Raw genomic sequence first — 27,811 nt, 5'->3', positions numbered from 1 at the left:
GACCTGATTTAAGGGGTGATTCCTAGAAGCAGGGCCAGATTCCCTCCTACACAGAATGGGAGGCCTTGGGGAAGGGAATGTTGGGGGTCTCTGATAGAGCTAGTATTAGGGGATCAGTGAGCAGTTTGCCGGGGAAGTGGGTTTGGCGTCCTGTGGGCGGGGCCGTGGGTGTGAGTCTGGGAGCTCGGCCTGGGAGGGTAACTGGCTGGGACAGGCCGGGCAGGATGGGGAACAGGGAGAAAGTGCTGTGGCTTAATTAGGCGCTGGAACAGTGGCATCACCCATGCTAGCAGTAACTTTTAATTGTATCTCTTGAAATTGGTAAAATGGTGAGTCGGGCTGGGGAGGCATTGATTAATACCTGAGAAGAGAAACAACAGAAACGGTGAGAAGGACAGGCGGGGCCACGGAGTCACTCACCTGGGCAACCAGGCCTCCACTTACCTCCACCATGTTGTCCTCGGCCTTCTCCCCCAGCGCAGCATCCCCTTTGGCTTTGAATGCAAAGAGCACAGGGCTCATTCTCTACCCATCTCAACACAAGCCCTGCCATGTCCGCCCCCTGCCCCCAAACCAAGCATCTGTGCAATTAGATGGTGTGGATGAAGTCTCTTGGGGGCAGTGATTCCTGAGCCGCAGCTGGGAATAGCCAACTGCAAGTCAGCCCAGAGAGGCCCCTTTGCTGCTGTGTGACCTTGGGCAAAATGCTATGCCTCTCTGGGCCTCCACAGACTAGAAGATCTCTGATGTTCTTTCTGACATGGGCATTGTTGAGACTCAGTTACCCACAGTCAAAGCCTTCCTGATATAGACTGGGGAGTTTGGTTAGGAGGTGGCACTGGTTCGTGGCTCCCACGTGTTTGTAACCACAGTGTCTATTTGTCACCATCAACCACAGGCCGCTTGAAGGAGGGGTGTACACCTTTCGTGTGCCTACACCTGCTGCTTTAGCTGAGGGACGAGGACTCAATGAGCCTGTGTACAGTGCTCACCACTGGGCCTGGCACATGTAAGAGCTGACCATGGCTCTGTAATTGCTACCAGGGCTTTCTAACTGGTCTGGCACAGCACCAGAGACCCTGTGGACCCCAACAGTTTAATGACTTCCTCTGACTCAATCACACACCACCCCCTAACACCCCGCAGCTCCTACCCTCACCAGCAGGCTTCCTGGGCCCCTCTGCTGGAGTGCTCTAATTTCTCAGAGCCCCCTCCCCAGGGTGCCAGTTCCCTGGCAGTGCTCATCCCTCTGCTCTCCACAGCACAAGAGGAAGCTGTGCTGTTGTCTGGGACCAAAGGGCCCTCCCATGTGGAGACACCTGATGCACAAGGCCTTGGGGGCATGCATCTGGCTTCCAAAGGAGGCAGGTTGGGATGCAGAGTGGGGCCGGTGTCAGGGAATGAATCACAGCAGAGATTTAGCTCTGGAGTATAAACAGCTATGAAAACAAGCAGTGACCCATGTACAATGATTTGAGAGCAATGAAGGGGCAGTTGAAAATCATGGATGCGTGATGGTAGGTCAAAGCCACATGCAGGAGGGGACATCGCAGTGCGCCTCTCCACGCAGCTAATGAATCACGTCACCCCACTGATGTGCCCAGTCCCATGAGGCTGTCTGCCGAGGGTCAGAGCGCAACAGAGTTTCTCAGCTCCAGCTAATGTCCTGTTTTCCAGGGCTCAGCACAGGGCACACAGCAGCCACTCAATCAGTGTTTGTCAAATGTAAGAATTCAAGAATGAATGAGTGAGCAGTTTTGGATGGTTTGCTGGGTTTTGCTGGGCTGGGGTCTCATTTTCATGCCTTATCTCCTTCTAATTCGTGTTATTGGGACAGGTGGAGTGGAGATGAGGCCACTCTTCCAGTCGCCAGAAGAGTGGGGGGCGGTGTTGAAGGGCAGGAGATAGTCAGAAAGGTAGAAGGATGTCTGTGGGTGGAAGGAAGCAGATCTAAGTTGGTACAAAACCTGAAGCTGATTGGATTCATCTGGAGTGAATAATTCGATTTGCAGAAGCCTTTAGAGAAACTGGGTTTGAGGGTTTATCTGGATTTTGTGGATGGACTGACTCTGGGCCTGAGATTAGAAGGTGCTCATTAGGGAAAGGACTTTATGGGGCAGATCAAGACTTCCAACTCTTCTGATCACCCCTTCATTTGATTCCAAGGCCCCCTCCCACCAACAGGTTGCAGACACAGCAATTTTTTCTCTCACCTCGTCTCTCATCAGTGCCAGGGGTTCAGGACTGGGCCTGACTCCTCAAGAGTAGACCTGGGGCCTTAGTGCAATTTGTAAACTCGCACATTTCTCCCTCACCTTCCTCTCTCCCTCTACTTAGGCCCCAGGAGATTAAGCCTAGAGCCTCCAGCAGAAAGGAATGGCTATGGGAACCAGCACTGCCCTCACCCTAATTCTCCAGGAGCCCTTGCCTAGGGTGGGTACCCTCCATGTGAGGCCCGGGGTCTGGAACTGAGGAGCAGAGCCCAGCTCACCTGTAGGCGATCCCTGCTTCGACTGAGGGTCCCCCTGTGCTCCGCTGGACTTGAAGGAGAGTGTCTTTACTCCCTGCTGCTTCTCCAGCTCCCCTAGGGAATGGAGAGGCCCATGAGCAGAGAGAAACCCTAACCCCACTCACACAGAGATGAGTCCAGAGTGAGGGGAGAAAAAGGGGCTTCCTAACACACACTGCAAAGCTTGGACCCTGGAGTTCGGAAGCCCACCTCATGGCAAGTGTAATACCCACTAGGCCTCAGTGTCTTCATCTGTCTGTGGCAAAGGTCATACCTGCTTGAAGGTTGGAGAGGCAGTAGAGAGGTCGAGAAGAGAGCGTTCAAATCCCTGTTCTGGTCATTCCCAGCTGTATGACTTTAGGGAACTTACTTAACCTGTCAGCCGTCACCTGAGGGGACAGCAGTGCCCACCTCCAAGTGTCACCATGAGGATTTCATGAGGAAATACAAGAATGTGCTGAGAACAGGCCTGGTTTGTGCAAGGGCTCAACAAATACAGCTCAAGTGACAGGTGTGAGACGCCCTGGCACAGCTGGCCTTGGCAGTGGCTGGTGACATCCAGCCCACCCAGGGTGTGCCTGGGGACCAAGCCCACTGGCCAGCTGACTGAGTGGCCCCAGGGTTCTCACAGCTCTCTCCTGGAGACCTACATACCCACCGGCCAGGGCACCTGTCTCTGCTCAATGAGCATCCTCTCCTGACTGTCAGCCTGGTCCTTCTTGTCTTGTCTGGGGGTGCTAGGGAGCAGCCAGCTACCATCCTTGGAGATCTGACAGTCATTATTAAATCACTCCTCAGCCTCTCTTTTCAGGAGACGTAACTCAGTTCCTTTTATTACAGATGCTCTCCCGGGACTTGCTTTCTGCCTCTCTGGTAGCCTGTAATCCAGGGACTCTGGACTGCAACGCCCCAAAACAGAATAATTTGTCCTCACGGTCTGAATCACACCATCAAGCAATACTACATTTTTTAAAAACTGAGTTGAGAGTTGTTCCTCTCCCTGACAAGGGGTCTCTGGGCTTTGGAGAAATTAGCCTTGTAATTACCAGCACGGAGTTGAGGAACCTGAGCGTAAATCTTGTTTTGTCACAGCCTGTGTGGACCTGGGCCATTTCCTAAGCTCTGGGAAACCCCGTTGCCTTATTGGTAAAGTGAAGGTGACACGCTCACTTCATGGCAAGCTCTTGCAAGATTTAAATAATAGGCCTCCCTGGTGGCGCAGGCGGTTGAGTGCAGTGCTGTGAAGCTGTCCGCAGCCTCTGCAGCGCCAGTTCAATCCCCACCGGCTGCAGAGAGATCCACATGGCGCAGCAGACCTCTCCTGTCTCGCCTGCTGCTCCCCTCAGCAGTGTTTTTCACTCAGTCTGCCTGTTCTGCTCCCCACTCTGTCTCTGGTGACTCCTCTCACCCTCCCATGCCTCTGGCCTATACCCCGGTTCTTGTATAAATAAATTAAATCTTTCAAAAAATTTAAATAATATAGGTTCAGCATGCAGCCCACTGCCAGGCATGTCGTAGGGGGTTCCCTAAATGGAAGCTTCTTTTTTTTCTGTCTTCCTCGCCTACCTGACCCTTCACCATCCCCCTGCTGTTCCTTCCCTTTTTCTCCATCAGAAGAATAAGCTCCGAAGGTGAGACTTTCTCCCTGCTTCTCTGCTCCCTCCTCACCTGCCCAGGGCAGCAGGAGAGGCTATTAAGCTCTTGACATACAGATTCTGGCAGTGTCTATTCCTCTGTCCTTGGGTAGGGTGTGAGGTGCTGTTCCCAGGGCTGAGGAGGGAGAGGTGCCTCCTCTAACAATGCTGGTGCCAGTCATGCGCCATGGCTCCCCAGGGCTGTGCGGAGCCATCTGTGACATTTTGACAATGAGAGAAGTGAAGCCATTTCAGGCTGTGTCCTTAAGAATGTTCAAGGTCAAGAGCCGAGACTCTTCTTGAGAAGAGTCTTTATGTTGCCCCTCTGAATTCAAGTGTGTCAGCAGAGTGCAGAAAAAGGAGGCATTCACACACACCCTCATTTAGTTGTTTTTCTGGGAAATTATCAACAGAAGCCATTCCCTCTCCGTGTGGCAAGCTCATGAATCAGACGTAAATGCAGACGCCAGCTCCAGAGCTCCCATGTGTGACTTTGAACCCTTAATTTCTCTGAGTCTCATCTGTAAAATGGGACAATGCATCTGCCTCATGGTGTCACTGTGAGGATTACTGGAATAGGAAGAAACTGTCAGCATAGCGTCGGTACTCCAAAAAAGATGATTAAATGCAGTCCTGTCCTATGTGCCCAGTTCAAAACTCTGCTCCTTTCGTATTGCCTAGTGGGTTTGTATTCATTTAGCAATACTTTTCAGCTACGTGGCCACAGAAGGCTGATCTGAAGCCTGTGTTTATTTTCTGGTTTAGTTTCTGAATACATGATTATTTAGCTTTCCTTAAAGGCTGTCTGAAGCTACTGCCATACTGAAACAGGGAAACCTTGCAGACCCTCCCTGCTCTTCTTAAACCAAACAGCCAGTAAACTCCCTGGACATATGCAGAAGGCCAGCTACTTTCTGAAATGTCTGAACTGGCACCAACAAGAGCCAAGCCTCCAAGGTGAGGGTCAGCCTGGACTCTTCAAAAAGACCAGGTTATAAAAAATTAAAGTGGGGGTACGCTTCTAGATTGAAAGAGATAAAAAAAAAAAAGCAAACAGCCAGATGTCCCAAGTGACCCTTGCCTGGCTGCGGGTGGGAAGGAAGTGCCCTGCCCCGGATGTCCCTGTTTGCCTGCCCACTTGGTGAGCTCGCCTGGTTGTCTGTCTTGTGTCAAACACAGCAAGAGTCCTCTGTTCCAAGGGGCTCACATGCTGCCCCTCGCCTGACTACATTTGCAGCTCTAGTGTACCTTACTTTAATTGTGAAGACCAGGGCACCCGTGTGGGGTGGTGATGGGGGGAAGGGGTTGGGGGAGGGGTGGGGTTGCTATGGGGGGGTTCTGTGACCCAGCCTGCACTCACTCCAGAGTGGGCAAAGAGACAGAGTCATGTCTGTCCATGAGCCACTCTGGTCCTGCTGACCCGGAACCTGCCCACCCTGCCCACCACCTCAGAGAGCTCCAGGGCCCGGACCCTTACACTCTATCCGGATCTGCTCCAGCTCCGTGACCTCGGCGATGGACTCCTTCAAGTCCTCCACAAACTTCTGCATCTCATCCGAGCCCAGGGCACAGAAATGCAGCACTTGCTTCTTCTCAGAGCCCGAGAGCGGGGTCACCAGGGTGATGCCATGAGAGTAATCTGCAAACCCCCATCCCAGGATGGTGAACAGCAAGAGGTGAGGCTGCAGTCAACCCAACAGGGAGAGTGGACAGGGGTTTTGGGGCGCCAACTCTCCCCCGCTTCCTCCAAGCCACAGACTCCCTCCACTTCTCCCCCCACCGTCTGCCACCTCCCTGGGCTGACAGAGACTTACATTCATTCTCAAAGAGGTGGAACTGCATGCCCAGCAGGCCGACCGACTTGCAAAAGGTATATGTGGAGGAGCTTTTCTTCTTTGGGCAAAGTTTGAGAATCTGTCCAAGAAGGGAGAGAGATACACTGACAGGTGTCAGATGGGTGTGCCCACTGGGATGCATGAACACCAGGGAGATACAAGGACCCACAAGACCATGCGCATACAGAAACATGCACACACATGCATACTTCATACCTAGGATGCATTCTTGAACACATACATGCACACACGTGTATACACACACATACACCCATGTAAATATCAAGTAAGGGTTGGTTGGTTGGTTTGCTTTTTGCTGCATAAAACCCTCCCGTGGTTATTCTCAATGCATTTGGAAGCCAATCCACACTGCCTGCCCTGGCTTATCAGCCCCACCTGATCTGGTCCCTATTTGCTCTCGCTTTATGTTCAAGTCACACTGTCCTTCTTAGTGTAGCTCGAACAGGGCAAGCCCAGTCTCACCACAGGCCCTTTGCACATGCTGTTCCCTTTCCACAACTCTCTCTGCAGCTTTTGCATCACTGGATTAGTCTCGATTATCTAGACCTTAACTTAATTGCTACTTTCTTAGAGATTCCTTCCTTGGTCATTCTATTTAAAAAGCAAAGAAAAACCCAAAAATAACTGCACCTTAACACCAATTCCTCTCCATCCTATCACCCTGTTTTATTACCTTCATAGTACCTTCCCCTTAATTTGATATTATTGATTTGTTTTCTGAATTATTTTCCATCTCCCTCCCCTACTAAAAGGAAAACTCAGTAGGTTGCAAAATCCACAAATATTTTTTCAGCACCTTGAGGAGCTGGGCTCTGGGGGTGCGGGGGAACATGAGACAGAGACAGCCCTGCCCTCAGTGGGCCGTTGCCACTGGGGAGGAAAATGTCTAGGCATCCATCAGTCAGTCAGTCAGTCAGTCAATCAAAGCGTAATGAAACCACAGAATGAAGGCATGGCTAGACCAGGTAATTTCAGAAATTGCTATGTATCTTGAGGAAAATGAAAAGGGGTAAGGAACAGAAAGTGACTGGACAGGCCGCCTTGGGCAGGGAGGGCCTCTGTGAGGAGATGACATTTGAATAAAGACCAGAAGGGAAGGGAGGTCGACACACAAAGGCATGGAAAGTGGGGGGCTCCTCAAGCAGAAGGAGGGGTGAGGGCCAAGGCTTGAGAGGGAACAAATCTGGCCTGTGGGAGGCAGCTCAGGCTGCACCAGAGCGGCAAGGGGGGTGCTGGGAGAGTGGGGTCAGAGGACCAGAAGCAGGGGGAGAGAGCATGGCACAGGAAGTCAGTGCCAGGTAGAGGGTCAGCCAGACATGCAATCTAGAAACAGCACTCCTGCTCTTTGGAGGGTGGATCTTAACACTGAGAATCGATTTGGGACAACTTTAGAGGCAGTGCTAATATGACTCGTTGAAAGGGAGGATTTGGGGTATGAGGGAAGGGCCAGTGTTCCCCAGCACTCAGAGCAATGCCTGGCACAGACTAAACATTCATTTACATATTTGTGGAGTGGATAATACACACATTTGTAAAGAGCAAAGAATGTGCGTGCACACATGTGCACGCATGCACACACACGCACACGTACACACAGCATCCTCCAGGCCCAGTGGCTTCCCTGGTCCAGCTTTTCCTGTCACGTGTTTCCAGAGAGGCAGACAATCTGGGATCTAGCTCATTTGCGCCAGGACTGTGGAGCCATGAACAGAACCTTCGACCTCTCTGTGCCTCAGCTTTATGACTGAGGGCATCTGCCTGAGCTACCTCACACAAAAGGCAACTCCTCTCAGACCAGGTAGCATTCTGTGGCAGAGCTCTGAGGTCCCGCCCACCCGTCCTGGCTTCCAGCTAAGCCTCAGCAGCCACAGAGGGCCAGTCCCCGCCATGTCCACTCACCACCAACAGGTCATTGAAGAGAAACACCTCCCTCTGATGTGCAGCCTGCTTCTGCAGCTTGTTCACATCCGTCACCTCGAAGAGCCGGCTGCAGCAGACCAGGCGGCGATGGGGCACAGACAGCACCTGAAGCCCAGGGCGAGCTCAGTGGGAGAGGCCCCGCCTCCCCACCCACAGCCACATTTCCCATAACGGCAGGTAGAGCTCTGGTTCTACTGCAGAGCCTAAACTTGGTCCTAAATCTCTTCCCTCCCTGCCCCCTGACCCCACCCCCATCGGGGCTCTTTCTCCTTCATCACAATTCTTAGGGAGCCAGGCTGGGGGAACAGGGTGGTTTACTATGCTGGAGTAAATGACGAGATGCAGGATGGAGATGAGAAATGGAAATGAGCATCCAGATTGTTCAGATTCAGTTGCTGTCAACTCTTTTCCCTCCAAGACGTTCTTGAGGGCACCCCCAAGGCCCAGGTGTGCCACAGGATGGGTGCAAGAGGTCAGCTCGGGTCTACTGTGTGTAAAGCAGTATACTCCAGTGACATCGGCAAACCAGACAGATGCTAAGGCCTCAGCAGCACCACTCTGGGGGGAAAAGGGCCATCCCTGCACAGACAGGGCGGGAGAGTGCAGTGTCGAGTCCCTGCTGAGTCCCCAAACTGCTCCCTGAGCCAGCAATTTAGGGAGGAGGAACTGGAGACAGATTCCAGAACCTGCTCCGTCTTTTATATTTAAGGCATAAAGGGAAAAAAAGGCATAAAGAGCCTCTGCTGGCACACATGTGGAGTGTAAACCATAGACAACGCTCACCTTAAAAATCATTGCCAACCTGGAACATATTGCCTGTGACTCAGATCACAGCTAAGGGGCACCCCTGTGGTTTGTTGGACCACAGCCTGAGCCTACTTCAACCCATTAGGGTCTTCTATTTTGTAGGACCATCCAGGAGTGCCGAGAATCCTAGACCTCCCCATCTGGCCATTCAGGGTCTGGTCAACCCCAGGTCACTGGGAAGTCCCTCCTGACATCTCACTTCAGTCTCTCCTGCTGCTGCAGCTGTAGCACGAGGCAAGAGGGAAATTAGGCGGGGGGTAGAGGATGCAGAGCCGGGCATATGGAGGGTAATTAACAGCTGTTCAGGAAACAAGTAAAGCGAAGGTGACTTCCAAGGTGAGATGCCAGGAAGAAAGGGGATGGGAAATGTGGTGGTTGGGGGGGCTTGGCATGTGTGACCCCCATGTGCGATGGGTGCTCTCTGCAGCGAGCACTTACTGTCTTCATGCCCACGATGGACTTCTCCACCTTGGTCACATACGTGACATGGTCCTCATTGGACTTGAGCTCCTTCTGCTGGATCCTTTCATAGATGCCCACCACCAGCTCCCTGGGGATGTCGGCCCCATCATCCACACCTATGAACAGGGTGAAAGGGGTGGTGGGGGCGAGGGGGAGTCAGAGGCCTGGGGACAAAGGGGAAACCCACTACCAGATTGAGGCTCCTAAAGGGTGGCCTTGATTTTGCCCTGTCCCTATTCCACAGCCTGCAGTGACTGGCCCCCACTACCCTTTCAGGAAAGGACAATCTCCTTGTGTAATTCGCACATCCCCAGCTCGCTTCCAGAACCAGAACCTGCTCTCCTCGTGGAAGAAATGCAGTCTCGCAGGTCCACCCTGTGGCTTCTTGAAAGGAGGCAGCTGCCCCTGAGGAGTGAGGCAGGGCTGCCCAGGAGACTTTTCAAGGGGACTAGCTGGGCTAGTTTGAGGACTTTTCCCCAATTCTCAGGGGGGCTCCCGAGTTCCCTCCCACTTATGGGGGGAGCTCCCACTTCTTCAGGGGGTCCTTGATTCTGCTGTCGTTTCTGCTCCCACTTTCATGTGCCTCCCTCTTGCCGATTCTGCCACTTCATAGCTTCTGCTATTTCGGGGGCTTTCTTGGCTGCCTCCAGCCTTCCCCTAGTGGCTGTTTGGTGGCTCTGGCACACTGAGTACCTGGGCACACCACCGATTACTTGGCCTTCATGAGCATGGATGGCAGGAGCCCTTGGAAGGGGCAACATGGGTTTCCCCTTTTTCAGTTTGGGGTCCCTGGGAACCCCCTTGGTTTTGCCCAGTATCGATTTTGGCTCCCTGACTGGGAATTAGCCGGGATCATTACCTCCCAGGACTCTTTCCTCTCCAAATCCAGCTTCCACGTTCCTGTTAAAAGCCTTTGCTTCCGTAGCTGCCTCATTCTCTGTGCACCTGTCTTTAACCCTCTGCACCCCCTTCCCAATACAGGACATTCCCCCGAGGGCAAGGGGCATGTCCCAAGGACACTTGCTGCAGGGCAGTGGCATGGCTCCTGGAAATTCCCCCAGATGCCTGGCCTGCTGGCATGATTGGGCCAGAGAGTGGCATCGAGTGCCCTTGGCCGCCGGGGTGACAACCCACAGCCAGGCTCAAGCTCACAGAACAAGGAACAGGCAGAGCAGTGGCCTCGCCCCTCCCACCGGCCCTCACCTCGCAGGTTTCGGATGAAGTCCTCCAGCATCATCTTCCGGTCAGGCTTAATGTTGGGGCTGTACATGTCGGTGTTGAGCAGGATGATGGCAAAGGCGAGGATGAAGATGGTGTCAGGGTTGTGGAACTGCTGCACCACCTCGGGGTTGCACATGCAGTAGCGCTGGCTGTGGGGAGACAGAGTGGGAAGCTGAGGCTCCTCTACCCCAGCCCCAGATCTCTAGCTCTGGAGGCTGTCAGGGTAGGCATCCCTGTTCTCTGAGGGTTTCTGGCGCTGGAAAACCTCACCTTGCTGCTCACTGTCTGCCTGTGCCTGTCCTGTTGTCCAGGAACAGAATCCCCCACAGGCCCCCCTTAGTCCAAGTCGGGAGGAGGGAGGCAGAGTCCCCCTGGGGGGCCCGGTGCTGCTCCAGCTTAGAGAGCTTCAGGGAACCTGCCCTCTTTCTCTCCCCGGCTGTGCACCTAGCCCTTGATTCAGCAGCTCCTCTCCTGCAGCTCTGCGTCCACATCCCAAGCTCCCCTCCTACTCCTGGTGTGTGGGGGTGTGCATGAGGGGAGTGGGGCTGGGGAGGGGGTGCTACCTGAAGGCCTCTATGAGCCGCTCCACCTTCTGGGCTTCCCCCTGCACACGGATGTGAGCCTGGAACTTCCGCAGGGCCTCGTCCAGCTCCATGCTGGAGAAGTCCATCTCGTCCACCACGCAGCTGAGGGCAGGAGGGAGAGGCTGTGAGGGGAAGTCAGCCCCTCTAAGCCTGAGAGCTGAAGAGTGAGGTACACATTGCTGGCGGGAACATCCCACCCTGGTGGGGCCGGGGAGGGACCCTGGTCCCTGTGGCCAACCAGGAAGGGTCTTACTCAGCCCCAGAGGTCCCCCTCTATAATGAAGGTGCTTCTCATACCTTCTCTCATCCACACAAGAGCCCTGTGAGGCTGACTTGTCTCCAGGTCACAGTTACAGAGCTGAGGCCCCTGGTTGGCCTGAGGCCACAGAGAGCAAGAAGGAAGATGAAAGCAGACCTTCCCGCTCCAAATCCCAAGTCCTTTCCTCTCAAGCTCAGTGGCTCAGAGTCAAACAAAGGTTTAAAATATGAATAAATACAATTTACGCTTCTGTTCTTTTGAGGCCCATCAGGAGCCCTCAAGGCCCCTAGTTCCCTTTGCCAGTCTCATTTGGTGACAGAAACCTTCACCCCTCCTGGCTCTGCCTGGGAAAGAGGGGAGCCCATCCTAAACCCCCAGGAGCTCCCCACTCTCTGGGAGACTGCAGGGGCAAAGCTGTAGGCTCTGAAGAGTGAATGACAAGTCAGCTTAATGAAAACCTCCTCAGCCCCACCTCCTCCTGCTTTAACCTCCACGGGGTGCCCTACCCCCAGGAATCTAGGCCTGGCAAAGCAGTGAACTTTGGTCCCCTGAGAATTCCAGAACCTGCTCTCAAAGCTGGGACACATGGCTCACATGTGCCAGCAGGGCTGTCAGGGCTGATTTCCCCCCATCTCCTCCCTCCTGGTCATCTTATACCCAGCACCCTACTGCCCACGTGGGGGTCCCTTGGGGGACTCGGCTAGTGTCACAATCCTGGGCACCAGCCTCCTGTTCCCCGTCGGCCTCCCCCGCCCCCGTGAAGGAACCCCACAAGCCCGTATGAGGCTCGGTGCCCAGGGGCTCAGGGACATCTGCCAGGTGGCCGTGAGCCATGGACAACCCTGAGCAGGACCCCCTCCCTCCACGGTTGCAGCTCCTGTGCTTGGCCTAGAAGAAACATGCCCCGCACTCAGCCCCGGCTCTGCTGTCAATTTTAAGAGAAAGCAAGTGATGGCCACACGGGCTGTTCACTGTCTTTCCCACTCTTTTATTCTGGGGTCCCCGGCCCAGAGTGTCTCAGACCACCCCTGGAGAGTGGGGGAGCTGGGGGGCTTCGCCTCCCCCAAGATGGCTATCTTCAGGCTGGGCCCCCTCAGCTCAGACAGACCCAGCCTCCTCCCAGGCTGTTCCCCTAGATGGTGAGCGAGGGCGTGGCTGGGCTTGGAGGTGCAGCCAGGAATTTTGCCCACATCTGGAAGCAGCAGTGTCTGGGCATCTGGGATGGACCCATGAGCAGAGGAGGCCTCCGGGTGCAGCCACCCACTGGCCACTCTGATCTCTTGGCAGCTCAGGTCGCCTGCACCCTCCCAGGGAACATGAACTCGGAGGGCGGCAGGGTCACCTCTGTGTCCCATAGCCCGGCCCGGAGGCACGAATCAAGCACGATCGAGCCCCTGAGCGGCCGGGGAGGACCTGCGGAGTCGCACAGCCGGGTGACTCGAGCCCAAGAGCTGGAGACAGGAGAGACACAGGCGCGTGAGCGAGCCGGAGTAGGAGAGAGCCGGAGGGGAGAGGGAGGGCAAGGAGGTGAGGACGGAGGAGAGACAGCCAGGCTGACAAGTGGGCGGGAGTCAGCAAGAGAGATGCAGGGACAAGGGAGGCGGGGAGAGAGAGGCAGGAAAAGACGGGAAGGGTGAAGGGGATGAAGACTCAGATTGACCAGCCATGCTGCGCCCCCCACCCCGGAGACCCTCCCCACTCTGGCAAGGCCAGTGGCCTGGCTCCCCGGAGCACCCCAGAATAGCCCCTGGGCCCCCTGGACTGGTGTCCAGCTGCCGCCTAGGACTTGCCACTGCCTCCCTCCTGCCTTGGTCCTGCTTCTCTCCAGGGCCCGAGCCACGAGGTCCTGCACCCTCATCGGTGTCCCTGACGGGGCCCCAGCCCAGACACGGGTAGGGCCTGGCAGCGGGGAGAGCGGAGATCTGCTCCACCGAGCGCCATGGCCTAGTTTCCAGGCCTGCTCAGGTGACCGCAGCCTGCTCACTGGCTCGGGGCTGTGGCTAAAAGCTCCAGGGATGAGCAGGGAGCCAAGAGCCAAGGGCCAGGCTGGGGATGCAGCTGTGTGGAAGCCCCAGCCAGGCGAGGAGCACTGCGTAGCTCAGTCACAGGGCTGTGGAGGTGGGAGGACTTCTGGGGAAGATACCCCAGCCTTGGGCAGGGGCGTCTCCACATCCAACACCTTCCAGTGAGTCCCGAGGACACCATGTAAGAGTTGCGAGGTGGCTGGTTAAAATGCAGGTCCCTGAACCCCGTCCCCGATCTACAGAACACAGTATTGGGTGGGAGGCCTGGAAATCTGCATTCCTCACAAGCTCCCCGCTGATCCTCAAAAACTGAAAACCAATGGTAGAGCTGAGTGCAAGGGCAGGAAGGTGGGCTTTTACAACACAAGTCCAGCAACTCACAGGTTACCAGGCAGCAGCTCATGGGGACGCGGGTGTCCCCCCCTGGCTCTCAGGGGCTGCTTTCGTGAGGGGGTGCAGCAGGAGGGATTGAGGGATGGGTGGGGAGGCAGACAGGCCCCCTCCCCCCCCACACACATTTCCTGCCTTCCTCTCTGTGATCCCCACAAGAGGCATCAGTGTTTCTCACATCCCAGTGAGAACATCTCAACCTTTCTGTGTGAACCCCCTCCCCGTGACAATGGAAGGGAAAAAGCTGTGAGGGGTGGTGGAAAGGCACCGTTAAAACGCCCTCGGCCTCCGCACACATGAGACAAATCAAAATCAATTCCTCTCTGTCGAGTTGGGGGTTGGACCAGGTGGCCCCTGCCCGCACCCCCCCCCCAGCTCCATCACGTGATTCCTGGAGGGGCTGTGCCCCCGGGGCAGGTGGCTGTGCCAGGCTGTGTGCTGGGGGCCCCCAGCCCTCTGAGCTCTCTCCTCCTGGACCCCCCACCATCTTGCCAGTCCGGGCATGGTCTTCTACAGCTCTGAGACCGCCTTTCTCTCCTCTCTCTTTCTCCTCTTGCCCTTTGCTATTGCTTCTCTTATTCTGCAAGATCTATCTACCCACGGTGAAAACCTCCCCTCCCCCCCCTTCTTTGCCACCCCGAGTCCTTGGGGAGCAGCTGGCGGGCTGTTTCCTGAATGCATCCTTCTCTCTCACCCAAAGGACACCTCTGATCTCTCCTCCTTGATCATCTTTAAGCTGAAAAACCTCACACGTCTCTAGGAGTCTTTTCGGGTACCTAATCCCCCCATTTTAGAGAGGGCAAGACTAAACTAAGACCACAAAGGGGTGGTCACCATGCTCCCACAGTTAGGAAGAGCAGACCTTTGTCTTCCTGCCCTGGGGAGGCCTCTTCCTGGGTGGGGCCTCTCTAATTTTTTTTTTTTTAATTTTAAAATTTTCTATTTTCTTACATCATTCCTCTCCACTTTGATCAGAGGAGTAAGGAGGTGAGGGGAGTTCCCCAGCCTTCTGATTTATTGTTCTTAGTGCTTCACTAAGTGCTCATGACTTAAGCTCAAGCCTGTGCACTGGTAACCATTATGCTGTTATTTTCTCTCTTTTTTAAAAGATTTATTTATTCATACATACAAGAGCTGAGGTACAGGCCAGAGATGTGGGGGGGGGGTGTGAAAGGATTCACCAGAGACAGAGTGGGGAACAGAGCAGGCAGACTGACTGAAATACACTGCTGAGGGGAACAGCTGGCAAAGACAGGAGAGGTCTGCTGAGCCATGTGGGTAGCTCCCTGGCAGGCCGGGAATTGAACTCGTGCTACAGAGGCTGCAGATTGCTCCATAGTGCAGTGTTTAACCCCTTGCGCCACCACTTCAGCTTCAGAGCTGGCCTGGGCATGCAGAGCCCACAGCAGGCATGGAATCCCTGACCTCCCAGCTTCCCTTTCTGACCCTTCCGCTGCCCCTTGGCAGTGCCTCCTGTATACCTGCATTTATCGCCCGGATTCAGAGCACTACCTGCCTGTCCTCCGCGAGATTATGAACTCTCTCAGGACTGAGGCAGTTCCTTTAACTCTGCCTCCCTGGCTTATCGATGAAACTTTTATAGGATGAGTGAGTGAGTGAGTGACCAGTTGAGTGGGTGAACAGGACCTGTTGTCAGCTGGGCAAGTTGCCCGTTGGCCTGTGTTCTTGGAAGCTCTGGCCCTGCTTTTTGAACACCATTGAACTGACCCAGAGATGTGGACACAGCTGCCAAGGAAGTGGGTCCACAGATTGCAGCCGGTGGACAGCCAGGCACGAGGACATCTGTGAGTTCCCCCACCTCCAGCAGCACAGGCAAGTGAGTGAGAGATGAGGACAGTGGCAACTGGCATTGATTAGGCTGTTCACAGCTGGACGTGCCTGGACCTGCCTCTGGAGGTATAGTGATTGGCTAGAAACTCAGAAGGGTGCAGTTTTTCCTCAGCCCCCCACTTTCCTAGTATTTTCTGCAGGAGCTGCAAGTCCCCCACATGGGCTGGGGAAGAGTAAGCACAGATGTTCCTTGCATCTGGATAAACAGGTACAATCTTGCATAAAATTGCTTGTTAACACTGATCTGTGTGTGGAATCAGTTTGCGTTGAGGGAAATGAAGCATCGTAAGCAACTGTGATCAAAATGATTTTCATCATCTCAACTTTTTTTTTTATGAGAGCAAGACAGTGTCTGGCAGACAAAGGAACTGGTTGGGAGCTGAAAATAGGTAATGTTAGCAGAAGAGATTTTTAATTGGCCAGAACAGAAGCAAAGGTCTGGAAGGTGAGGAGCTGGCTGAGGGCAGGGAAGAGGTAACAGGTGGTAGGGGGAGACCTGGGACTGGCGCTCCTGGGTCCAGATTTCAGGATGAGGACAAGAACTGAAACCACCCACTGCCATGGGGTGTGGGCACCCTGGTTTTATTTCTGCAGTTCTTGGCTCATACAATTCAATTAAAAATATCCCCAATCCGCCAGAGAGTTATTTTTGCTAGCTGGAACTCGTAACATGTCCAACAAAGGTCAAGGCTCTTTGGAAAAGTGCTGTGTGGCTATGAAAATAGAGCAGGTGGAGGCTGACGCAGGCAGACCTGCCAGTGTTGCTGGTGACGACACGGGGACAAAGAAACTCTCCTTTGAGGTGGCCTCAGGAGAGATGTCCACCAGTCACACAGTGAGGACTAAGGAGCCAAAAGAACTAAGTTTAAACTATCCAAACAAATCAGAAGTCAAGGCGGATGCCTGAGGCAATCTCTCCTGCGGGTCCGCACTGTCCCTGCTGCTATGAGAGTCAGTCAGCAGCAGGTTGCTACACAGCCCGGAGTTCCTGACTCAGTGGGTGTGGGTGCAGCCTGAGAATTGATCTTCTAACCAGTTTCCAGGGGGGTGCTGCTGATCCGGGGCATACTTTGAGAACCACTGCTCCAGGATGCTAACTGTGAGTGGGACAGGACGAAGTTGAGCCTCTAGAGTCAGACATGGGTGAGAATCTTGCTTCCAGCATTTCGATGCTCTGTTCAAGTCACTCAGCTTCTCTGCCTCACTGCCCCATTGATAGGGCGGAGCTGACTCCCGTTCCATCTAATGGGCAGAGTGTATGTAGAGTTCCTGGGACAGAGAGCTTAATAAATGACCGTTTACGTTCTGTTCCTGGAGACCAAGCGGACTTGACATGCCAGGTGAGTCCCTGGGTGAGCAAACTCCCTAGCACCGGTATTAAGAGGACACTTCCTCTCAACCCCAGCTAACTCGGCCTGACATTACACCATTAAACATTCATCTATTGCCCCTTGAAAATCTACATCAGAGAGAAGAAATGGAATTGAGCTCAGACCTTTCAAGCTTTACAGATCAGTTTCTCAGCTCTGCCTTCTTCTGAGATGAGAGTGTCGGAAAAGAGCGAAGAATGGAACAATACCTGATTCTATTCAATTTCTCGGCCACTCACCGGGGACTAGCATTTTTTCTCAGTGGGCCAGTTTCTGACTATCCAAGTAGTGTTCAGCACCACCAATCACAACCAGGTTCTGACAGGCTGTCCTGTGTGGCAGCGGGGTGGCAGGGAGGCATTGGAAAGGTGAGGGGTCAAGATCATAAACCCAAAGCCACTGCTTTTAGAAGAGACCCCAACCTTCCATTCATCCAGGTGGGGACAGCATAAAGTTTTTAAGGTGGTGGCCTTTTACCCCTGCCTGTCCTGGTCTCTTGCCAACTTTCTCAGACTGATTAGGTCTGCCCAGGCCCCAGCCTGTTCTCCTCCTCATGGAATCCTCCAGAACACCGTCACCATTCTGATGTCACACACTACACGGCAGTCAGGACGTCCTCAAATAATTTCTTCCAGCCATGAAAGGCCAGAGCCTTCCAGCCTGTTGAGTTTGACAGACAATCTGTCTTCATTTCTAAATGTCCCCTAAGAAGAACAAATCTGTTACAGGCCGGCCAACACATTTCCATGGAAATGAAATAATGAAACCTGACTGAACCGTCAAACTTGACTATGTCATGGCATCTAACAAAGAATGGAGTCGACACAGTGAGAGAAGGAGCATCCAGGAAATGCTCTGGCAGCTCAGCCCCAAATATGCTCTCATGCATTTCCACAGAAATGATGGACACCGGTGCCCTCTGTGGATGTGTGCCTCACATCAGGAAAGGTCACCCGGGCCGGAAAAGACCCTGCTCTAGAGCAGCATGGACCATTCCCCCATTCGCCGGCCTTCAAACCTGCTGAAGCAAATATTTCAGAAAATAAATAGAGCAGAGACAAATTTCCCAGTCATGTGAAAACTGAGAGGGAGAAGCTTCCCGCCCCAGAGGATCCCAGCACTGGCTGCTGTGTGACTGGGGAGGCCCTTCTCAGCATAGAGGAAAGTCCAGCTGCGCTCCCTTCCCTGCCCCAGCAAGGCTGTGTCTGGGGAAGAGACGTAGCTCAGACTGGGCACTAGGGGGCAGAACTGAGCGGCCACGTGCGGCTCTGACCAGAGGGCAGGTGGGCTGTGGGAGACATGGAGCAGGGAGACATGTGAAGGAGGGTGTGCGTGCTTCTTGGCTTTGGGCTTGCCTCTGGGGCTTGGGGAGACACTGAAGAGGAACGTGGAGGAAAGACATGTTGAGACACTTGGAAGAGACACTTGGGTGAGACACACGTGGGGAGGCTGACCATGGCAGCCTTGATCTTGATTTGAACTTTGATTTTGCTTCTTTTGTCCCAGACTTGCCTCACTCCCTTCTGTCCCTTTCCTGTGGCCCCCCCCCAGAGGGGGACCCTACCCTGAGGTGTGGCAGCCTCTCAGGCCTCAGTAGTCCCGCTCAGGCCAGCCCTGTTTGGCTGGGCATTTACCCACAAGAGGAATGGGTCACTTTGGGTGTTTTATAGGGAAATTATTATCTCTTCTTCGCTTCTCTCTTTCACATTAAGTATGCTTTGTCTTTGTGGGCATGAGTGGCCGAACCCCTTTAGCTCATGCAGAGTCCCAAGGTCCTCCTTGCTCTGCCTGTTAGCAACACCAGGCCTGAGGTGTTGATATTTCCCTGTGTTGGGGGTGGGGGGGTGGGTTAATGTCTTTCAGGTGGGAAAGATAATAGTAGAAATAGCCAACATTTAGGGAGAAATTACTAAGCATCAGGCACTGAGTTAAACACTTAATATGCATCTTAAAAATTTAATTCATATGAGATAGGTACATTATCACCATTGGACAAGGGAGAAACTGAGGCTGAGTCTCCCCTTTCCTCCCCCCAAGGAAAAACCCTTCCCTGGTACACTCTGGAAACGCTGGAATGGATGTGGCATTTTGAGCTAAAAATGCCTTTATTATTTGATAAAGCCTGGGTGAGTACATTCCTTCTTGGAATGTTTCTTCTATGGAAATAGGACACGAAGGGAGGAGAGGTCAGCTGTCAAGAGAGCTGAGGGCCTGTTCTAGAAGCATCTGTGATGCTCAGACACAGGCCAGCAGCTGAGGCACATTCTGTTTGACCTCTCTTCCTCCCCACCCCCAGGACCAAGAGTAAGGGGGAGTCCTACCCTCCCTCACCCTCCCCCCAACCCCACCCCACCTCCTTCAAGAGGCTTCCAATCTCTTCCCATCCTATCTGGCTGCTTCTTGGAGAGCGTTGTGGCTTGGGCTGTTTCAGTCTCCAAGGGGATGGGTGATTTATGTCCTTTTATTTCAGCAAACAGCTTTGTACAGAACGGATGTGACTTGCTGAATGTCATCAGGCGGGGGTAGGGGAGCCTCACAGAATCCCAATGAAGCCTTCCAGGCCTGGGCAAAATGGCACCGGTGACTCTGTTATTGCATGTGTTTCCTTTGGTGGGAGTAAGGAAGAGACAACAGATCCTGCAAGGTTTAAGGAAAGCTGGAGAGAATGGCAGGGAAACACCAAACCCCCATCATCCTGTCTCCCCTGCTTCCCTATCTTCTGGGCTTTGCAGGAGACAGACCAGGCAGTCAGCAAGCTGCATACCTGGGGGAGGAAGACTCCCCTCTGTGAAGCTGTCAGCATGCAGAGGCTGAGCGTGCCGTGGTCTCAGAACCCAGGACCTGCATGGCTGCAGAAATCAAGCACGAGGGCCTGAGGCATTCACTGGGGCAGAGTCGGGCCTCAGTGCTTCATTTCTCCCTCCTCAACCCCACACTGGCCACTGCAGCTTCCTTAGCTGCTCTACTATCATTCCAAGTGTCTCCTCTCCCCTCATCCCTTCTACACCTGGTCTCTAAGTTCCCTAAGGCCATGAGCCATGCCTATTCCTTCCCCCAATCTCACACACACACAGCTCAGCTCCATTCCTAAGATGTGGTAGAACCTTGTGGTAGAACCAATGGAGAACCTTGTTCTCCATTGAACTCTGGCCCTCCTGGGATGCTCTGGCAGGATGGCAAAGCAGTACCTATATGTTTAGGTCAGTGGAATCTGCATGGTGCCAGTGAGCTACAAATGATCTAAGGAATGGAAAAGATAACAGAATCACCGGGCCTGGAGGTGCCTTTGAGTTCATGCAGCCCAGCTCTCTCACAGAAACCAAGGCCTAGAGGAAATGTGGCTTGTAATAACTCCCCAGCAAGTTAGGAGCAGAAACCCAGGTCAGAGCTGGTGGAGCAGCCATTTTTCCTACTCCACCACCCTTTCTGCCTCTTCCTCCCATACCTGACCTTGCCTCAATGGCTAGCCCTGCCCAGCCCAGCTGTCCTCCCCGGCACGGGCTGCAGAACTTGCTGGTCTGAGTCTCCAGCCCACACAATGTCCCAGGGAGGATGGTAATTAGTTTCCATCATGCTGCATACGCAGCACCTGGGCTGCAGAAAAACCGTGCGTTCCAGGCACTCCAGGTCAGTGTGGACCTAGTAGGTTAGAACACTAGGGCTGGTCACATGGGCGAAGGCAGAAGACAGCAGTCAGGGCCTGGAGTGAGGCGGTCACCTCTACCCACAGAGCAGGGAGACAAAGTAGCATCCCTCAGGGAGGTGGTTGGGACAGTGGGAAAGAAGGAAGCAGTAGGGCACAGCACCCTCACTCTCCTCCTGTGAAACAGAAAGGGGACAAGCGCCAGAAAAGGCCAGAGAGATGAACAAGGGAGGACCCCTCAGGAAATGCTGACCTCTCTTTGCTTTCTATCGTTTCCCCAGGGCATCCCCTCAGGGCACCCTACAGCAGGGGTGGAGGGTAAAGCAAACGAGCCAGAGGGAGAAGAAAGGAGGGTGAAATCAGTCCACTTGGCAAGGTGCTCAGAGCCCTCCCACCCTGTTCTGGTGGATTGGCCAAAGGCCCCAAGAGTAGAAGCAGGAATGGGGTCCTGCCCATTGAGGGCCACTGAGGATTTCAAGGCCCTTTAGATGGGCCAAGACCTTCTCTGACAGTACTCACTCCACAACCACTCTCACTGCAACTGGTGTGGCCTTCATAATCCAACCACCCTCCATTACAGGCTTGGAAACACAGGCTCAGAGAACAGTGCCTTGTCCAGAGACATGGCACCAAGATGGCGTCACAGAGAGAAGACAGATCTCTGAGCTCCTACTCCAGGCACGCTGGTCAGTCAGACCAGGCGCCTCCCATACTCCCAACACCATGAGTGGGAACCCCTGACCCCCATGAAGCTGCTCTTGCTCCTCAGGGGCAAGCACAAATAAGGGAGGTTCTCGAAGGAGCCCTGGGGAAACACTTCTGCTGACCACACCCAAGGAGGGCAGTGAGGTGGGGGCGCCTCCCTGCAGAATGGTGAACTTCAAGCAGGAAGAGCACTGGGCCTAGCAGAACAGAGAAGGAACATGGAGGGTGTGGCAGGGGCCCGGAGCAGACTTCCTGGGGTCTCAACCCTCTCTGCCATGAGAGGCAGTGCCTCCAAGGCCTTCTGCCTCAGCCTCAAGCTATGTAAACCCTTGCTCTGCAGCTCCTGAGGGGGAGTGTGTGTGTGGGGACTTGCTGGGATCCATGCTGGCAAAGCTAACCACCCGCAAAGGCGGCCCCCCAATCTCCACCCCCATCTTCTCGCCTTTGTTGTGACCTCGGTGTGATTCTTATGGAATCACAGTATCTTCTTAAGACCCTCAGTCTAACCCCTTCCTTTGTCTGCTTCGTGTTTGACTCCAGAGATACAGAAACAAGTCTGTGTGGGAGCAGGCAGAGTCTGGGGGGTCAGGCTGGACAGGAGGCAGGAAGAGGGTGGGCAGAGGGCCTGTTCACCAGCACTGACCCAGGCCTCTCTGCCAGGCTCATTCTCTTGCCCCGCAGGGTGGGTCTCCTGCGATTACTTCTGTACCCCGGTAGCTCCATCTTGCCCTGGGCCAGGGAGCACTCATCAAAGGAATGGCTTTGGAAGAGAAACAGAGACTGGCCAAGATGCGGGGGTTGGTTCATGACCATGGCGAGTCTGGTGCCTGGGGACAAGCAGGAAGCTGACAGGCCTGGAGCAAGGATTTCTGGGAAGTGGCCCAGACTTTGAGGTCCAGGATCCTGGCCCTGAGCCCATCTTCCCCAGCTGAGGCCTCTGGGAGACCGGGCAGCAGGGTGCAGCGGGAAGGAGAGAGGGTGTGCATCGCTGCGGGGGGTGGCGGGCGGGGAGAGTCCGCCAGGCAGGGGCACTCACTCCAGAACATCGCGGTTGAACTGCTTCTTGCTGTTGCCCAGGAACTCTCCGATCATCTGCCTGCTGAGGCCCTTCCGCTGGAGCAGGAAGTGGGCCACTCCGATGGGGGTGTCAGGGATGAAGCCCCTGGAGATCAGGAACTGGATGCCCTTGTCCGGGTTTCTGTGGGTGGGAGTGCAGAGGAGGACAGTGAGCCAGCACCATCTGTGACCTACCTCCTTCCTTTCCTTCAACCCATGATCCATAGAAGTGCTGGAGGTCCTTGGAAAGAATTTCCAGGAAATACCTGAATTCCTTTCCCTACAGAGCCGCCCTCTCCTGAACCTGCCTCGCCCGCAGGAGTGATGGCGTGCGGGGCAGGAAGCGGAGAAGCGAACCCCAGAACAGGTGGGGGGGGACCTTTCTGTCTCCCAGCCTCAATCCCCTGGACCTTCCCCTCAGATCCCCAAGGCCTGCCGGGAAGGCCCTTCCTCCCTTCCTGTATCCTGCTGTCTGCACCCAGCATCCACCCTGGAACCAGGAGAGAGGGTGAAGCTGGGAAATGGAGGCAGCAAGCGGACACAAGAATCCTGCTGTCCTGCGTTTTCTTTCTCAAGCTTCAGTCTCTGTGCGGGTGTGGGCACGGGGGGTGTGCGTCTCAAGGCAAACGTGTTCACAGCGTGGTTTGCAAATCCGCGCTGCTCCCTGAACTGTATCTTACTGGTCGGGAGAAGATAAGCAGAGACAGAGAGGGTAAGCGTTTAGAACCTTTTATAGCACGCTGACATTTGGGGGACAACCAAGCATGTAATTGTTTTTCTAGCAATTCATTTTTACTGTATTTTACGGAAGTATCAGCCCCTGATGTACTGGGTAAAAGAGCCAAACTGATACTTCACCGCAGATAGTTTGAGAATGGCTGTCTTGAGGGATCCCAGCGTCTGTGTGAATATCCATGCGTAGGGGGAAGGGAGGCTGCAGACGCGGGAGGTGGCAGCTGCGCTCAGCGGAATGGCCTCCTGACACGGAAGCAAGGGCAGTGGGCTGGGAGCCAGGCGGATCGGCTTCACCTGAGTCTACTGCTCCCTGGCCTCTTGATGATGTGCAACTCCCCTTGCAGTTGTGAGTCTGTCTCCTTGTCTGCAAAATGGCATAATGGTGCGCTCTCTAGATGGTGCTGGGAAATTGCAGACACTTATGTAGGGTGAGCTAGGAAGAGCAGCTATTCTCCCTAGAAAAGAAGCTTCTTGAGACCAGGGGATGTGTCTTACTCATTTTTGTGGTCATGGTGCTTTGCCCTCAATAAGTAACAGCAGAGTGAATAAAAGTATGCACTGGTGGGCGGGAGGGATATTGTGTTTCCTGGCTCAGGGCTATGAGGGGACATGGGTGCCTGGTGTACTGGAAATTTCCAGTGCATGTCCCCTGCTTGTCACCAGCTGTATACATTTGGTTGCAAGAAAGTTCTGCCCGGGGCTTTGTCTGTGGGCTCTGGCAGTCCTTCCTTTCTCTGCTTCCATTCCCCTGCTGCACACCCTCTCCCTTACTCTCGCTCTCCTTTTAACCCACCCTCTCCTGCCTTGCACCTGTGTTGCATACAGCAAGTCTCCCCTTTCCCCAGCCTCCCCTCCCCAGCCCCTGGATTAGCTTTCCTCATTTTCTACTGTGCTCATTTCCTCTTCTCTCCCCGTCATCACCCCCACCCCTAATACTGCATCTCCCTAACTTCATATCCAGCCTCAGTGCCTTCTGCTCCTCCCTCAGACCACCAGTGCTGTTATTTACTTAAAACTATAATATTTCTGGGGCCTCCCTGGTGGCGCAAGGGGTTAAGCCCTGTGAAACAGTACTGTGAAACAATCCACGGCCTCTTCAGCACAAGTTCGATCCCCAGCCAGGGAGCTACCCACATGGTACAGCAGACCTCTCCTGACATGCCCGCTGCTCCCCTCAGCAGTGTATTTCAGTCAATCTGCCTGTTCTGTTCCCCGTTCTGTCTCTGGTGAACCCTCTCACCCGCCGCACCTCTGGCCTGTACCCCAGTTCTTGCATGCATAAATAAACAAATCTTTTTTAAAAATACTATAATATTTCTTGAAAAGGCTCCCCTAGCTTTACCCTAGCGGCACTAGCTGTCTGAGCATGGGTTTTGTTTGTCCTCTTGCTTCTAATCCTACTTAAAATAAACTCCTAGCAATTTCAGAAGTGTGTATTCCTACACACGTCTCAGGGAGCAGGCCCCATACCAAGCCACCTGGGAACCCCTAGACGGCTGGTGAAGGGCCTGGCACCTGTTCCCCTGGAGAGGCAGGACCCCCGCCTCCGCCCTCCCTGCGGGGCTTCCTGGGCCCACGGGCTCCCACGCCAGTGCTCACTCACATGTTGAAGAGGTTGAGGCCGATGCGGTAGAGCCGCTTGCGCAGGGTGTCGGTGGAGAGCGTGGGGGACTTGCAGCTGGCGGGGTTCTCGCAGTGGTAGCGCGGCAGGCTCAGGATCATGGCCTGCAGGGCTTCCTTGGAGGCCGAGGCCGAGACTTCGGAGGCCGACTTGGCGGACTTGGTGGAGGTGCTGCTGCTGCTCAGCTGCTCCAAATTGTCCCCGGCCTCAGGCTCGGCTCCTTTCCCCATGTCCCCTGCCTCCTCCCCTTCCTCGGTCTCGGGGGCCACCGCCTCCTCCAGCAGCACCTCGGCGACCCCAGGCTGGTGCACACCCGGGGCCTCCCCAGCTCCGTCCTGGGCACACGTGTTCTGGACAGGCGCATCCCCCTGACCCAGGGCGGGGACCGCCGGGACCTCCTGCCCCTGGGCCTCCCCCTGCTCGGCTTTGCCCGCCGTGTGCTCTGCTGGGGCCTGGGTGGCCTGCGCACCCAGGCAGTTGGCCACCGACAGAGCCGTGGAGGAGGAGACAGAGATGTTCTGGCTGGCGATCTGCACGGTGACATCCCGGAAGGCCATCATGAGGGTGCTGCTGTGGCCCTGGGGCAGGCAGGCGGCCTCGGCCACCTCATCCCCCTGCCCCTGGCGGACACTGTCCACCTCCCGGAGCTCAGCCTCTAGACTGGGGGCCGCAGCGCCCGCCTGCAGGGCCTGGTGGATCTGGTAAGCGCCGCTCTCCTGCAGGGAGCACATGGTCTTGAGACTCCAGGTGCTGAGGGCGTCATCGATGGACTTGGCCAGGGACTGCACCTGCTCCGTGAAGGAGTCCTCCAGCTCGGTGAGCGTGCCCGCGAAAGAGGGTGGCAGGGAGGGCGAACGCACCAGCGGCAGCCCCAGGAGGCCATAGCCCTCCATGAGCGCCTTCTCGGCGGCCAGGCTCTCTGCAGTGGGCGCCCTCACCTTGCGCAGGGAGATCCGCCTCGGCAGGCGACTCTCCAGGAGCGAGTTGCGGATCTTCTCGAAGTTCTTGCTGAGCTGGTACTGGCGGAAGGCGGTTTGAATGGTGCAAGCGGCGCGCCGGGACACCAGGTGGCCCCCGTACTTGTGTTCTAGCATTTCAATCTGCAGCAAGGACACAGAGAAGGGAAAGCTCAGTTAGAGGGGTTGGAGGCTGGGGGCGGGGGGGCAGTGTGGGGAGGGGGTAGGAAGTGGGGTTACATTCCCTCCAAAAGACGGTGGCTGAGGAGTCACCAGGCTGAACTTTCCCGGGGCCCAGGAATGCACAGCTGGGGGACACTGAGGGTCTCAAGTCTGAAAACTCCCAAGCATGTCATGGCCTGAAATAGCAGGTCTTAACAGCATCCCTCTAAATGTTAGGTGTAGGACTGAATTCTGGGGCTCAGTGGCCCCCCAGAGCAGAGGAGAGTGGTACTGCTGATGCTGGTCAGTTATTGCTGATGTGATGGTGTTTTCAGAAATGCTCATACTTTGGGGTGAAATACATGATAGCTTGAATTTGTATTAGAAGATGCCGTCCAAAAAAAAAAAAAAATAGAGTGAGATGAAACAACATTATTAAAATTGTTGGAATGGAGATATGGTTATATGAGAGTTTATCACTCTTCATTCTGATGCCGGCGTGTGTAACAACTGCTGCCGCTTTACCATGAGTTCTTGTCTCGCAAAACCGTAGAAAGGAATTCACAGACTTTTTGGAGTAAGTAAGCAGAGAGAGACAAATCTTGTCTTTGAAAGAAAAGTTTTATTTAGGAAGAAAAGAGACAAAGAAGAAAGACTCCCAGGTATAAGGTACCTGGGAGGGGCTGAGATGAGCCAGTACGGGCTATTACTTTAGGAATATACACTTTCTCTCTCTCATTATGTTAAAATTTTAGTCTCTCTTCCTGATTGGCTAACTCCCAGAGGGTATTAAGTGGGGGAATTTCACATTCCTTATCTAACAGTTTTTTTCTTTCCCCATTTGTTATGCTTATCGCTTTATCTTTATGGTCTAGTCCTCCAGGTGAGCATCTCTACACTTTATCTTATCACCTGAAGAAAACCAGGACCATCCTTAACAATATTGTCCGTGGTCCTAGGATGTTTGTTTTTCCCCTATTGTTAACAATGGTCCTGGGATGTTTGTTTGTTTGTTTGTTTGTTTGTTTTTAAATGCTCGCCATCTCTTTTTTTTCCTTTAATATTTATTTATTTATTTATACAAGCACTGGGTACAGTCAGAAGCGCGGGAGGGTGAGAGAATTCACCAGAGCCAGAGCGGGGAGCAGAACAGGCAGAAGGACCGAAGTACACTGCTGAGGGAAGCAGCGGGCGGCAGGAGAGGTCTGCGCGCCATGCGGGACCCTCCTCTGGTGGCCGGGGAGCAGCCGGGGATCGAACTGGCGCTGCAGAGGCTGCGGGCAGCTTCGGAACCCAGCGCTCAACCGCTGCGCCACTGGGGAGGCCCTTCCCAGTGGAATTGGTTACATTTCCTCGGTTGTCCTTATCTCTGAAGCCTCCCTAAATTCTTCAGAGGTCCCCTCCTGCACTGTCCCTAAAACTGCCTAATAACCCTAGCTTGCCCTGTGTCTCAATTCTACTTTTGTGTACATTTAAACATAATAATAATTAGAGCCTCCCTGGCAGCACAGGGGTTAAACACAGTGCTATCAAGCAATTGGCAGCCACTGCAGCATGAGTTCGATTCCCCCGGCCAGCCAGGGAGCAGCCCACATGGCTCAGCAGAACTCCCCTGTCTCACTCACTGCTCCCCTCAGCAGTGTATGTCAGTGGCTCCGCCTGTTCTGCTCCCCACTCTGTCTCTGGTGAATCCTCTCACCCTCCATACCTCTGGCCTGTACCCCAGGTCTTGTATGCATAAATAAATAAATCTTTAAAAATAATAATAATAATTAAACAGAACTATTTGAAAAAAAAAAAAAAAACTGTTTTTACTCCCAATCATCCACTTTCCCTATCAGTATTCATGTCACTACATTGGGGTAGCTGGAGTGATTCCCTGTCATTAGGGAAATTGTAAGGGTTGGGAATAGGATTTGATCATGTCTGTATTCCCAGTTCCCTGGAGGGCTTTGTATTAAATGCACATGCACAGTGCTCAATAGATGAGAATTTAATGCAAAGCTGGATGGAGGATGAGGGATGTTTCAAGAGTGTGAGTCCCGC

The 27,811-nt window shown here is 54.1% G+C and overlaps 1 protein-coding gene across 3 annotated transcripts in view; it reads right to left on the bottom strand.

Annotated features, from left to right (window-relative positions):
- Window positions 1-27,811, bottom strand: part of IQSEC3 (IQ motif and Sec7 domain ArfGEF 3) — an 86,593-nt gene that overhangs the window by 3,729 nt on the left and 55,053 nt on the right. The window contains exons 4-14 of one of the 3 annotated variants that reach the window (XM_037514568.2): window positions 24,959-25,747; window positions 24,630-24,922; window positions 22,272-22,433; window positions 10,973-11,095; window positions 10,392-10,558; window positions 9,165-9,304; window positions 7,899-8,024; window positions 5,958-6,057; window positions 5,621-5,782; window positions 2,492-2,584; window positions 445-494 (exon numbers count right to left, since the gene is read on the bottom strand). In XM_037514568.2, the coding sequence (XP_037370465.1) occupies window positions 445-494; window positions 2,492-2,584; window positions 5,621-5,782; window positions 5,958-6,057; window positions 7,899-8,024; window positions 9,165-9,304; window positions 10,392-10,558; window positions 10,973-11,095; window positions 22,272-22,433; window positions 24,630-24,922; window positions 24,959-25,747 (2,205 nt within the window). Of the gene's footprint in view, window positions 1-444; window positions 495-2,491; window positions 2,585-5,620; window positions 5,783-5,957; window positions 6,058-7,898; window positions 8,025-9,164; window positions 9,305-10,391; window positions 10,559-10,972; window positions 11,096-22,271; window positions 22,434-24,629; window positions 25,748-27,811 lie in introns of all 3 variants that reach the window. The other 2 variants (XM_037514570.1, XM_037514567.1) reach the window with 2 other exon arrangements.

This window comes from Talpa occidentalis, unplaced genomic scaffold, assembly GCF_014898055.3.
Source record: "Talpa occidentalis isolate TD23 unplaced genomic scaffold, MPIMG_talOcc4v2.1 talOcc4.16, whole genome shotgun sequence".
In the NCBI taxonomy this organism is placed as follows: Eukaryota; Metazoa; Chordata; class Mammalia; order Eulipotyphla; family Talpidae; genus Talpa; species Talpa occidentalis.
This window is presented reverse-complemented; position numbering and strand designations above follow the sequence as displayed.